Source organism: Urocitellus parryii, chromosome 11 (assembly GCF_045843805.1).
Source record: "Urocitellus parryii isolate mUroPar1 chromosome 11, mUroPar1.hap1, whole genome shotgun sequence".
In the NCBI taxonomy this organism is placed as follows: Eukaryota; Metazoa; Chordata; class Mammalia; order Rodentia; family Sciuridae; genus Urocitellus; species Urocitellus parryii.
This window is the reverse complement of record NC_135541.1, coordinates 5,510,163-5,524,833: the sequence shown is the minus strand read 5'-3', so window position 1 is coordinate 5,524,833 and position 14,671 is coordinate 5,510,163. Positions and strand designations below refer to the sequence as shown.

The following is a 14,671-nucleotide window of genomic DNA, read 5'->3' as shown; positions in this document are numbered from 1 at the left end:
TCTTCACTTGCATAAATTCGCAGTTGTACTTTGGGATTTTGCTCATGGCTCAAGGTCCCCTGCCTTGCATCAAAAAGAGAAAACCTTCCTCCCACCCTCCCCTCTGGATGTGACTCTCATCCTGTGTCCACATTGTCATCACATGTACCACAGTGCATTATCACATACGCCTCTTAGGATGGTAGGATTTTGCAAACTTTTCCATCAGTTTCTCCCATAGCAGAGAAATACAAAATACCTAAAAGGAAGGTTATGAGGCCAGATACAAATCAAGTCAAGCCTAACACTCTCTAAAGCTCATCATTTCACGTTAGAACTCATGTGGATATTGTATTCTACCACATAGTACATGACTTTGTTTTCCAGTATAAAAAGTCAAGTCAGGCCACTAACGAGAAATATTCTGCATTCTCTCTAGCACACACTAAAAATCTGGGTGGATAAAACATAGGGTAAAGGGGAGAAAGTAAAATCCATACAGTTACTCAAAGCTTTTTAGAAATCTAGGATCAGTCATTTAAAGGGAAGCATAACTATTTCATTTTTTAAAAAACTTCAAATAAGAACCATATCATGAAAAAAATTGAAACCTGTTCAAGGTGAACTCAAAAGAAATCAAAGTAATATTCATTTCATATGAGAAAATACTTAAGAGAAATATAACAAAAAGTAGGGGCTTAAAGATTCCTTGTAAGACAGAATATTGTTAAATAGAATTGGAGCAAATATAAATGCTCAAAAAAAAAAACTCAAGTTCATGTAGAATATGAAACAAGATTAGATATGCAACTGTTTGAATGAAAAAGCAATAAATAAAAGATAAGTTTAATGAGCATTACACCTTTTTTCACTTCTCCCTCTTCCCACACAGAGAAACCACACTCTTGATTAAGAATTTCAACTTTTATTAAACGAGGATTTTATTTTTTAACATTACAAACTAACTCTCCCTTTCTGAAAAGGCAGGTCTTACACTCAAAGACAATCTTCAAGCATAGTTTTAAGAAATTGAGGGGAAAATCCACAGTCATTAATAAGAAGATTCAAAGCTTCTTTTTACAGTAATAACGGGAGGAAAACCATTACATTTCACAACCTAAAGTGGTCCAAACCAAGTATACCTAGAGAAGAATTAAAAATATAGTAAAGATGACATGAACTAGACAATTACAAAACTCCTTATAACAAATTTGACTCTGACAATGCAGAATGAATGCTTGCTTTGCATTGTGCCTAAGAAGGCATCTCATTAAGGTATGCCAGGGCACAGGCAGCTTCCCCACTGCCCAGTCTTCTGTACACCTCATCAAGGCAAGTCTACAAAGGACCAGGAAGGAACCAGGCATAGTAGCTGGCTGTCTGGGGGAAGTCAATGTTATCTTCCTGGGATCTGACAGCATTTAATACAGACAGGTGTTACAAAGTCAGTGTTTGTCTGTCTGTTTTAGTATCAACCTAAAGCACAAAAGGTCACTTCAAGTCACTTCAATGTTATAATTCCTATTCATGGCATTACCAGCAAGAAGAGAAAGAAATTCACAGTGCTAGAAAGAATTAGAAGAGTAAAGAAAATGCCCTGTGGTTTAGACTTATTAGATAACAGAATGTCTAATGCCCCAAGGAGTGCCATTTTGAATTGTGAAAGTACACCAATTAATTAGGTCTCTTCAACAATGCCCCATAATGTAAGGTCATTACATAATTTCATTAGTATAAGCACATTTTTTTCCCGTTTTGCTATTATAATAGCCAGGAATACTTTAATAACAAAATAATCTTTTAATGATGACTATTTCTCTTTGGTCTTATAGCATTACTTATTTAGTGAGAGATTCAATGAAACACTTTTATTCATATTATTTTCTAAAATAAGCATGAAACGCATGAAGGGGACATATATAGTAGTCAATATATAGTGGTTCATTTCTTCTTGCTCATCTATTTTGTTGTTGTTGTTTTGGTTTTTTGTGGGGGCTGGGTACTGGGGATTGAACCCAGGGGTATTCTGTCACTGAGGTACATCTCCAGCCCTTTATTGTTTCATTTTGAGTCAGGGTCTTACTAAATGGCTGAGGCTGACCATAAACTTGTGATCCTCCTGCCTCGGCTTCTCAAGTGATCGGGATTTTCAGGTGTGGCCACCATGCCTAGCCTGGTCATCTATGAAATTAAGGTCTGTTTTAGATGTCCAAACATTTGAGCAATATGAGGGCACCTAGATCAGCAGATGAAGCACAGACACAACCCTAATTCTTTGGAATATCATTGTGGGCAGAGTTCTTACCACAACCTACATTTGCAAATGAAATTATTATGGAACTTTCATTCTAGTGTCGCCTGATCACCAGTGGAAAGTAACTCATACCTACTATTTGATGGGAAAAGAAGGCACCTATCCATAACAAGACTAAAAGACTACCCCCCAAAATGAGAAAATGTATGCTTAGCCTATGTTGCCTTAAGAAAATGAGAGCCTGTTTTTTGCCAGAATTGAAAGCTAATCACTATTTTTAGAATTAAAAAATTAATTTTTTATAAGAATGGAATAGTCAGAATAATTATGTCTAAAAAGGAATAAAGAAGGACAATTTGGGTTTATAAACAATTCACTGAAGTGACTGACTTAAAGGAACCTCCCGAATACACTTAAACCAAACAGCACAGGAGATTGCCATCATGATGAAGTCAATGCATTGCAAGTTCCACTCACCCACCTCTAATCTGCCACAGAAACTTAGACTAGAACTGTTCTAGCTATGAAAGCAAAAATAATCCCCAAAGGTTCTTCTTTTAAAGGAAAAAAAAGTTAATTAGAAGCAAGTTTCTATGCATTAAGAAAGCATTTTCTTAGAAACAAAGAAAAAATACTATGATTAAAAATAATGTGTTCTAATAAAGCACAGTGCCCACACAAAAAGGAAAAAAAAAAAAAAAACCACCACATAATCACAATCTTGAAGGCTTCATTGAGCTAATTGCTATCTTGGCTGCAGTTTTTCACACTATTTGGAAGACAAGCATTTGACAGATGATTTAGTGTGATTCGGGAATCTTCAACACAGTGAAGTCAGGCAATCTCTGGCTCTTCACACTGCCTCAGAAAAGTTTCTGACAAGTTCAAGAGATGAAGATGAATGTAGAAAACTATTCTTTTCTTCCTATTAAAATCCATCTTTTTTTAGTGGATTCTCCAGTGAGGCAAACTGAGACCACAGAGTGAAATGAGGTAATTGATAGAGGAAATGTTCATCAGGCCTTCTCTTTGCTTGCCTGAGTATCCACAAGCATGGCAACTGCTGACCAATGAGCAGTTCATCATTGATCGTCTCTTTATTCCAGACCCAATCAAAGTTAACTTTTATTTATGATTTCATCAACTGAGAAAAGCAACAGAGAGCCATATCCCATAGCCTTCTCCTCACGTCCCACCTCATCCTCTTCCCATAAAAACAGTCTCCTTATAAATTTATATATACTGTTCAAAGCACTCAAGTCTTTTGTTGGAATTTCTGTTGGCACAATTTTGGTGATAAGGGATGTGTGTGTGTGTGTGTGTGTGTGTGTGTGTGTGTGTGTGTGTGAGAGAGAGAGAGAGAGAGAGAGACAGAGAGAAATGATACATTAAACTTCAAAATGCAAATCGCAGAAACCCATAACAGTGTCAATTTAAAAGATTTCATTCAATAATATGACAAATTTCATACATATTCTGACTCATTAAGAAAAAAACCTACTGAATCAATTCTACGTAAAATACAGAATTTTAAAAAATGGAAGTTCTACGGAAGATGCAAAACTACATATCAGGAGATATGTCTGAAGACATTTATTTTGGGCTTATGAAAATCCCAATTATACTTAAGGACAAGAGCAGACATGGATGAGAAATCCAAAGCTGTATCCACACAGTTGCATGGATTTTTTTTTTAAACTAACTTCTAAAACTCATTGGGAATAACAGACTTCTAATTCTATACATCAAATTCTCCTTCTGAGTATTTGCATAAACTAAGAGGCAGGTTTTTCTGGATATCAGATCAATTCATAGACATAACAAACTTACACCAAAATAAAACAAATTGGTGTAAGTGTATTAATTATCTAGGCACCAAGGAAGGAGGAAAATCTCCAAAAAATAAAGGTCTCAATGTTCTATCCAAAATTCCAGAAACTGCCCATTGATGATATCAAAGCAAAAGGGAGGTGCTGAAACATTTACCAGTGTTTTATGTTTTAACAATATAAAACCAGTTAATATTTGTAGGAACACAACACTAAATTCTTAACGTAAAGAGTAGGAACTCAAGGCCAAAGGATGAAAACACTCGAAGCATGAGCTCACATTAACACTGCCCGTTTCCTCCACACCATTTCAGTTTGTCCAGTGTTAACTTATACTGTGGTTTCTCGACCAGCTTTGAGGTTGGGAGCTGAGAACTGTCTCCTCATCCTCGGAGGCGTCACAAACTGGCTACCGTGGCTGGATTTGTCAGTCTGCTTCTGACAAGAACCGGCTGCACTGCCTTCTACCTGACCTCCAGTGCTATGATTACAGTAAGATTGGCGGTGTTGGTGGATGTGGCGCTTCGCCTGGAAAGTCTGCAGATCAGCGGTGGGGTGACCGCTGTGCGAGTTTAATGATTCAGAGGAGGCAGATGCCTGGCAGCGTGTACTTTTCGGTTGGCCATTATTGAGAGAATTGCTTCTCCAACGCAACTGAGGTGGCTGTTGTTGATTATTAATTTGCTGCTTGCTAACTTGGATGTGATCTTGACTTCGTGTGTTCTGGGAGCCCCACGGCAACTGGGGGTCCTTAGAAGCTGCCCTTCCCACTTTTTCTTGGCTCTCTTCTTTATTTCCTTTTCTCCCTTCTTCATCTTTTGGAATTCTAAGCTCAATAACCTCATCTTCTGTTATGATGATATGCGTCCCAGGACTCCAAGAGTTTCTGTGTTTAGGGTTGCTCTTAAAGGGGAAGCGGGGCTTTCGGTTCTCGGGAGGGATGAATCTATGAGGTACATTCTGTCGACGAAGCTGCTTTGTTATCTCCTGCTGCTGCAGGTTCTTAAACCTGATTTGCTCTTGCCTCATCCACCGCAGACGTCCACGTCTGAAAGCTGGATCCCCATTCATCAGCTGGGAAACACGTTCTTCTTTGCCAAGTTCTCCGCTGTCTCCTTTACTGACATCATTCTCAGAAATTCCACTAATTCCAACAGGCTCCTTTGCTTTGTGGTTTCCTTGGCTTTTCTGTTCCTGAGACCCAATTAGGGGCAAGACTTTCTCCATTTTGAGCATTTTATTTCTTAAGACTTTGATTTCCTCATCTTTCATATTATTTTGTTTTTTGACTTCTTGCAAAATATCTTCCAGCTTATCTATGTGTACCTTGAGGTCATCTACATCTGTCCCACCTTTACCACTGGCCATCACATCTTCAATCTTCTCATCCCCAACACCAACAGTGTCCCAGACATCCCTGGCCACTGCCCTCCAGGAGTCCCGTTCATTGGGGTCTTTTTTCCCATACATGGCACAAAGCTCTTTCATCTTAACAATGGCCAAGGCTTCAATCTCCTGCCGACTGTGCCTAAAATCATTGAGAGCGACCTCATAGCAAATCTCCTTGACAGCCTGAATCTTAAGATCTGAGATCGTGACCCACTTGGAATCTTTACTCAGGCGACGCCTTTGAGGGATCTGATACATTTTAATTGGTTCACGCTTCTTCCCACTGCTGGGGAGGCCACATTTTTTAACAATGGTTTGCAACTTGCTGGGAGGTAGCTTTTCTCTCAGAGAAGTTATCAGTTTCCAGCTCTCTTCACAGGACCTCTTGTCAGAATCGTCCCCGCTATCAGAATCCGCGTCCTTTGGAAAAACAAAATCAAAAAATGGCCCCAAAATAACCAAAATTAAAATGTAAAAAAGGAAAATCAAATTGAAGAAAAAGCAAGCAAAAAAGCCTTAACCAGTTTAAAAACAAAACAAACAAAAAAACTAAAACCAAATCAAAAAAACCATAAATGATGTGGAAGTCTATTAAGACATATTCCTATGTAGGTTACTAAGAAAAAAAAAGTTTATTTAGAATTCCTAACCCAAAATTTCACTTTCTGGCTTAAGTGATGAAATATGCAATCATATTTCTTAGGAGGTGACATAGGGAGTGAGTCTCCCACTTTAAGGTCATTTGACAATTTAACAACTTAGTGTGAGATAACATCTCCACTGTATCAAGAAAAGGGAGTCAAACCTATGCCCACACATGCTAACAACCCATGCAGCCACATCCCCACATTTGCCTTGGTTATTGCTGTTGTTTCTTCCAGATTCTCCTTCCCCGTGAGTGAGCACAGATGCCATACAAAGATGTGATGAGCAGGCGGGTTAACAAAGGTTAGTAAGGCTGTAGGACGCCAGGTTTTGTTTAGCTTTACTAAAAAGAGCAGCCCTAGAAAAGAGTTAGAGGATGAGAAAGTAGAAAAGCAGCAAACAGAGATGTTGTTAAAAGTGCTAAGAATACCTAGTAGACCGTGTGAGGTTCTTATCAACCAAATTTTTTTCTGTCAGGCAAGAGGGTTCTGAACCGAGTCCTTCCAGGAGCAGATACCGGTATATTTTTTTTTTTTTTTTTAAGTTGTAGTTGACACAATATCTTTACTTTATTTATTTATTTTTATGTGGTGCTAAGCATTGAACCCAGAGCATCACACGTGCTAGGCAAGTGCTCTACCTCTGAGCCACAACCCCAGCCCCAGATACTGGCATATTAATTGGTATATTTGTAACCCAGGGAACAAGGAAGCATTAAAAAAAGGATCCTTATAGTGGATCTTATTTATTTTTTCACACAATTAAATCAATGAAATCTCATCTTCAAAATTTTTGTAAAATAATTTGCCAGATCAAAAATTACTAGGCAAATAGACTTCTGCTAAATATAATTTAGCAGAAATTAAATTTAATTTAAATTTAATTTAAATTCCCCAAGTAACAGGATATTTATTTTATTTTATTTTTTAGTTGTAGATAGACACAATATCTTTATTTTATATATTTATTTTTATGTGGTGCTGAGGGTCGAACCCAGTGCCTCATGCGTGTGAGGTAAGCGCTCTACCACTGAGCTACAACCCCAGCCCCGTAACAGGGTATTTTAATATATAAAACAGAGATGTTTTCTATCTAAAAAACCCATAGCATTTCTAGCTATTTAAGGAATATCACTTTTAAGTGACAATACTTCCAATGAATATATAAAACACAAACGTAAAATGGATCTCCTATAAAATCTATGTTTAACTCTTGCTTTTTCAGCTGTTTGTCTCTACATCATTACCTCTTTTCTGAAAAACTTCACAGAGCTATAAGAAGGCAATGTTGGATTTACAATTATACATAATAGGATTAGGAAGAATTTCTATTCAGGAAGTAAGTTTCTGGGAAAAGAAAATACTCACTAGAATTTCAAGATACTCTATTAGGGCTGAGGTATTTCTCGGTGATAGAGCACTTGCCTAGCATACATTAAAGCTCTGGGGTGACCCACACACAAAAAAAGATAGTCTAGTAAATGGAAATATTCCTGCTTAATAGTGTCTTTTTTTTTTCTTGGCTGTTATTACTAAAAATGTGTGAGGTAATTTTTTTTTTGTTTTTTGTTTTTTAAAGGACTTGAAAGTGATAAATAGTATCTTTGTTTCTAGACCAAAAAGATTTGTATATATAGTCACTTTCTAGGGAATGAAAAAAATAATCTTGAACAATAATGTCAATAATTTAGCTTCTGAATCTAAAGATGTTGCTGTTGATATACATATTATTTCTATTGACATGTGCCAAACCCATTTATAACACCTACCTATTTAAAAACTTAGCAACAAAAAGCAGATAAAGCTAAACTTACAGATTATACACTGTTTTTTTTTTCTTTTCATTTTTAATGTTAAAAGCAGAATGGGGGCTGGAGGTATAGCTCAACAGTACAGTGCTTGCCTAGTGTGCCTAAGCCCTAGGTTCAATTCCCAGCATGAGAGAGAGAGAGAGAGAGAGAGAGAGAGAGAGAGAGAGAGAGAGAGAGAGAGAGAGAAAGACTAATCTTAAGGGATAATATGACATTAATAAACATTAGAGAAAAAAAATATGACTGACTTGAAAAGTTTTTTTTGTTTGTTTGTTTTGTGTGTGAATATGTATAAGTTGGGTTTTATAAAACACAAAACTCTCTGATTCTTCCCACATAATTGACAACCATCATTTATTGTTACTGGCTGTTTTTCTTTTCCTCTTAAAATAACTTAGGGATGAAATGAATATTTTCTAATTTAGGAAATGACAACTATTCTAATCATTGCTTTAATACCAGGCTTATGATATAAAAGTTATACCTTTAAACTATAAAATAAAACATAAAATGAGAGTCTACAAAAATCCAAAAGAACTCAAAGTTATATCAAATGGTCATAATTTTCTCTTTCTAAAACACTGCCAAATGAACTCTGTAGAATATGTACTCTTCACAGTTCAAATGTAATACCTTATCACACACTGACTCTATCACATACTACAAGATGTAGGCAAAGTTTAGGTGCCAAAAATGTAAGTCCTATCTCATGTCAAAAAGATGTTTTAAAGATATCTAGATTCACTAATTACAGGGTTAGAAAAACTACTCAGGTTTGACCACTTCACAAGTCACTAAATAACCTTTCAGTTTTCATTAAATAGCAAATGCAAAGTGGGGTCTCCTGAAGAAACCCTACAAAGAGGTTATTCAAATGACAGAAGAGACCCAAAACAGAAGCATAAAAGGACAAGGTTATCTGATGAAGCACCAACTGTCAGAGGGAATGCTCAGTAACATAGGAATGAGACACATTTGGGGAACCTATCATCACAGAAACTTAGGAGCCTGAATTCCACTTTTTATTCACTCATTTATTTACTTTTTTCAGTGCTGGAGATTGAACCCAGGGCCTTACACATGCTAAACAAATGCTCTACCACTGAGCTACATCTCCAGCCCCTTAAATTCGATTTTTTAATGTTGTCATTAGGCAAAAAAAATAATTACATAATAAACATTAGATAAAGATTTATTGAATAACAATTTCTTTTTTGTCCTTTCAATCTACTCACAGGGCATATTATAACTATTATCATTTGGTTGACTGATAAACAGTCATAAAAATACATTTCCATACAATAATGTTATTGGTATTATGATATTCTTCAGGCTAAAGTGTTAAGAATCAGTTCCTCTTGAGATCAAGAAACTGAAGTAGAAGCTGGGCATGGTGGTGTACTCAGGAGGCTAAGGTAGGGATGATCTCAAGTGGTTCAAGGACAGCCTTGCAACTTAGTGAGATCCTGTCTCAAATAAAATAAAATTAAAAGGTCTGGGGATGCAGCTCAGTGGAAGAGTACCCATGAGTTCAATCTCTAGTATCTCAAAGAAGAAAAGAAGAAACAAGTAGAATAGACAGCTGGATTTTTGGAGAGGAAAGCACATTCCATGGCAAAAAGCTGCTCCGGAAATACCAGCTTACTTTCAGACACACAGAGCAAATAATAACCAAAACTGGTTTTCTGCGGACTTTATACATCCCTTAGAAGCTAAATATGACTTAGAGACATTTGCTTTCTTTTTATTTAATGGTCAGTGTCTTTATTTTGTGGCACAGAATGATTACTAACTCTGGGTTATAGAGAGCACCAGGCATCATTATTCTTTTTGTGCCTAGTTACCCAAAGTAGAGTCCCAAACCAATAGAATTGGCATCACCCAGGAATTAGTTAGAAGTGCAGAATCACAAATCCTACCCCAGACCTACTCAACAAGCAGCTATAATTTAACAAGATTCCCAGGAGGTTGAAAAGCACTGCTCTAATGGACAGAACATTTGAGCAAATCACAAGACCCAAGTTCAAGCCTCAGATCCATGATTTAGCAGGGTTCAAAAATGGACAAGGGCAAGAAAGTAGTTTGGGTTTTGGGGGGCGGTTTTAAAATTTTTTTTAACTGAGTTTCCTCAACTATAAACTAGGATTTTATATATATACACATGTACCAAACAGGGTGGTTTCAAGGATCAAATAAAATGATGGATGTTCTTTGTAAATTATCAAGCACTATAAAATCACAAAACCCTATTGCTAATTACAAATACAGCTTAATTACACCTGTCCTCATTTGATCTCTCATAAACCATCAGAGACATGTAATTAAATTATACTTATCATTATGATAAAAGGCTTTTTCATGTGATACAAACCTTTCAAGCCCTAACCATAAGGTAGCTAAATCTCTGTTTTTGTCAAAGCTAATTTCAAGTGGGCCTCCTAGAGGAAGACTCTTATATGTTAACACTGATATTATCTTGCCCTAAACATCTGATTTGCCCTTTGGGGGCTTTACTATAATTTCCAAGACAACAAATGAACTAGTTTAAGCCACTACCAAGCCTGAAAACTGAATTCCTTGAAAAGGCTGCCTTTTGCTACAGTCCTTGGCTTTTTTGGCCCATTAAACAATAGCCCCATTTTCTTCAAAGCACAGAACATGGCTACATAAGGGTGTTAAGTGAAGAAGCCAATGCTCCAGCTTTCTCCCTAATGCTCCTTACCATAAGGAAAGGCCCGTGAATCTTAAAAAATGAGAATTTCCTAATCTGCATCCACAGGTTAGTTAACACTTTTTTCTTGCACATCAAATCAATGTCAAGGAGCTTCTTATAACCAGAGCTTTGTTATTCAAACTTGGTTGCCTTTAAAAATGAAAATCTACTAACAGATCAATTTATTCATGAGTTAGTTACTACCAAACCTTGGAAATCAATTTGCATAATAAAATGCTAAAGCCATTAGCATTAGAGCTGGTACCTTCAACTGGCTTTCCAGCTGTGCACCCAAATCCTTTCCAAAGACCGCAACTTCCCTCTCCTGTCTGAGGTGGGTCTGCAGCCCCTGTTCCCACTGTTATCACTCATGCCACTGAGAATCTTATTGAGAATTCAGACTCCATGCAGGGGAACAGAAAAGGATTAACACATGCAACTGTGCAGCATCACTTTTAGACACAGTTTAACTTAAAAAGAAAAAAAAAAAAGATCTGCCCAGCACAAGAACAATCCCCGTCAGCCCAAGAGCAGAGAATTAGTACTATCAGGTGATCAGAAACAAAACCAAGGCAAACTCCCACCAAATTCAATATTCAGAGTAATTATTAAAAGGATCACTACTGATTCAAAAATCACTACCCAAACGGCAAAGGTACCAGAAAAATTCTCACTATTTGAGACTGTGATAGAAAAAGCCCCTGATTGTGATAGAAGTAAAGATTTGACTTTAAGACATAAAAGGCACAAAATAGTACCTCTATGAACAGTTGTTCAGGCTAAAGTTGCCAGGAGATTTAAGTTAGTCCTCCATTAAGAAAATGAAAGAAGAGTGTGTGATACAATGAGAGCCACAAAAGCTCCTCAGTGGGCACAGGGAAGGTGTGGAGCAGCTACCCTTTCCTAATGCTAGCAGATTCAGGACAGATTCCTACCAGTCTTTGCTGCTCCAAGAGAAGATCTGCTTCTTCCTTTTCCTTTTTGTATAGGATCTCCATCTCTTGTAACCTAAAAGGAAAAAATAAAAGTATATAACAAGAAAGAATAAATTATGAAATCACTGAGTGGCTTCACAAATGTATTATTGTTGAAGAGAAAGTCATGTGGGCCATATATTTGTGGATTACCTTTTCTCCATCTCCTGTTTCATATCAATTCCTTGTTTCTCCAGAAGCTCTCTCTGGGCAAAAGTCCAGTCCACAGGCTCAGATGGGGTCTCAGCTGAGGGAGTCTTCTCCCGCTCAGCCCGTGCTTGTTCCGGATGATTAAAACGAAAAACGTGGTTTTTACCCATGATGATGCGGTTTCCTAGCACAAAACAGAAATAGGGTTAAGAAATCATTTTTAAATTTTTTAAAATTTTACTTTCATTTTTTAAAGAAATAATTTTTAAAATGTGTAGTTTCTAGTTTAATAACCCCACTTCCTTAAAGCTTCTGACATTTTACAAGAACATAATTCTAGTGCCAACAATAATAGAGTCAAAAGTGAGAGTAGCAGGCTGGGGATGTGGCTCAGTAGTGGAGAGCTTGCCTAGCACACATGAGGCTCTCTGGGTTCAATCCTCAACACCACAAAAAATAAAAATTAGAAAGAAAAAGAAAAATCTGAGAGTTGCTCACACAAGCCATCTGCACACTGCTGAAGACTTCAAACCTCTCCCAGTCTCACCTGAGCGCAACTGAACAGGCTGGGTCACCCTTTTGCCATTCACGTAGGTTTCTGAGCGCTCACAGGGCTCCAGGGTTACAATAACTAGGAGGAACACAAACTGATGTTATCACCACAAACCAATGTAATTACTAATGGAAAACAATTGATCATCAGGACTTATGGTAATTAGAATAGACTCCTACAACCAATCAAGTGGCTAAAGCATCTATAAGGTACTTCTTTTTGGGTATAATTAGTTGTAACACTAGAAGTTGTTTGGAGCTAAGACAGAAGTATTAAACTAAATTTTATCAACCTCTGAAGAAGATAGGAAATATTAGTTTCAACAATATTCTGACAGTTCAGTCAATAAAACAAAAAACCAGTAGAAATGTTATGTTTGAGATGCAGGTAATAACCAGAAACTCAAGACTAAAAGCTAATATTTTAGTTAAGGGAAGAAGCCAGAATACCAACACAAAAATACCATTAGATTATTGCTGTTTTGTTAATAGCCCAGGCAAAAATCAGATCAACTTTTTCTCCCCTATGGATGGATGGATGAATGGATGGATGGAAGAAAGACAGAGAGAGAAAGAAAAAAGAAAAGAAAATCTACTCAGCTATGACTTGAAGTTCTTCAAATCTCCTATTATCCTGGATATTTACTCTTCTCTTACTTTTCTATTAAATAATTAACATTCAAGACCAAGCCTAACTGCTTATGTCCTGCTCAGTTCTTGGCAGTAACAAAAGGGCTCCTTTTGTCCATGCTATTTTCATGTAAAGTAGCTATGTCCTTTCCCGAATTTATAAGCATCCCAGCTTCCTCCATATTTCAGAATAAGATTATATAACAAGTACCACTAACAGAGACAGGGAATACCAAGTCTTAAGGACTTCTCATACTATAGAATAAAAAATTACAGAAGAAACTCAAACCAGGAACTCTCACCTTCACCACTGTTGTTTCTCTCACTCCGGAAGATACAATGCTCCTCTTTAATGTGGGCCCCACTCAGTACTATGTCCTGGCGCCGCTCAGCATCTGCTTGGCCAACCCTGAACACAAGAGAAAGTGTTTCCCAGGGAAATTCAGACACAAAAAGCACTTAGAAACAATGAACCTCTTTCTCCCAAAGAATATGCTTTGGAATGTACAAGAAAACCTATTGCTTTTTTTCTTTCCAAAGCTTTCAATTGCAAATTCTATTCTCTTGTATAATGAACCTCCTTACATGAGAATAAGAAACTAGGGAAAACCATACACCAATATAACTTGTACAGCACAATAAATATATGAGCAAACTAAACTCCTGAATGAATTCATACAAGGTGTTAAAAGGAAAAGTTTCATTTAGGGTCTTCTAGAGAAAAACTGTTAGCTGTTTCCACTTGCATACATCATTTTGAAAGAGTAAAGTTCATAATGGTTTCAGATACGATAAACAGCAAATCATTCCAAAAATTGTTTTTCAAAGAACAATCACCTAGGGAAAAAAGAAAACATTAAGTGACCAAAATCAGACACCAATATACCTTGTAATTCCATCTTTGATGTAATAAAGCAGGCATTCGGACATTAGTGGGTCTTCATTAAGATTAACAAGATGTGGGGTCTGAAAAAAAATTACAGATTATCAGTTTGGAGAAAGGCACCATAAGAAGGGATATAGTAACAACAGGAGCCCACAGGAGGCCAGGCTTCTCAGATTTCCCCACATAGTCTGAAGAAGATCTTTCATTACTAGTTCTAAAGCTATAATAAAGAGAAAACACTCTCTTCAGGCCTCCCTATACCACACCCATGCATTCTATTACATGAGTTCTGGGATAAAGAAGAACACCCAGTTCTTAGGGTCAAAGCATAGTGAACACAAAGAAAAAAAATCAAAACAGAATGATTCTCTGGGTGGGTTAATTACAATCTTTGTAACTGCATGGGCAAAAACTGCAAAAGATTTAATTTTTCATTTACTTTTATTCAAATTTACCCCATCCCCTGCCACCTCCTATAATTAACATCAGTTCTTCCATGCTCCCAGTTATTGTCTTTACTTTATTTCTCTTTACCTTAAAAAAAATGTAAAAACTGAAATTTCTAAAATTCAATAATAACACCTTCTAAAAATTCTTTTCAACTAACTCTAATGTTTCTAAAATGTTTTAAAAACCAACCTTCTTTGGTGAAAAGACCCCACTGGAATCCAAAAATATGTCACATGGCCTCGGGGTCAAAATCTACTCAAGAGTGTGCCAGCAAATTAGGAAAAATGAAAAAAGAGTCAGATGACAAGGTAAAGAAAAGGATTGCCAAAGATGGTTAAAAGGAAACTGGAAAACCTCTCTCCATCTCCACTACCATCCACCTCTGTGCTTAAGAACCGGGCTTGTTTGAG

At 36.8% G+C, this 14,671-nt stretch overlaps 1 protein-coding gene across 7 annotated transcripts in view; it reads right to left on the bottom strand.

Moving 5' to 3' along the window:
• Window positions 1-14,671, bottom strand: part of Kif1b (kinesin family member 1B) — a 144,400-nt gene that overhangs the window by 56,634 nt on the left and 73,095 nt on the right. For 6 of the 7 annotated variants that reach the window (XM_026397924.2, XM_026397926.2, XM_026397927.2 and 3 more), the window contains exons 17-21: window positions 13,812-13,891; window positions 13,228-13,334; window positions 12,291-12,374; window positions 11,747-11,927; window positions 11,555-11,627 (exon numbers count right to left, since the gene is read on the bottom strand). In XM_026397924.2, coding sequence (XP_026253709.2) covers window positions 11,555-11,627; window positions 11,747-11,927; window positions 12,291-12,374; window positions 13,228-13,334; window positions 13,812-13,891 — 525 coding nt within the window. Of the gene's footprint in view, window positions 1-2,490; window positions 5,872-11,554; window positions 11,628-11,746; window positions 11,928-12,290; window positions 12,375-13,227; window positions 13,335-13,811; window positions 13,892-14,671 lie in introns of those variants that run through there. The other variant, XM_026397931.2, reaches the window with a different exon arrangement.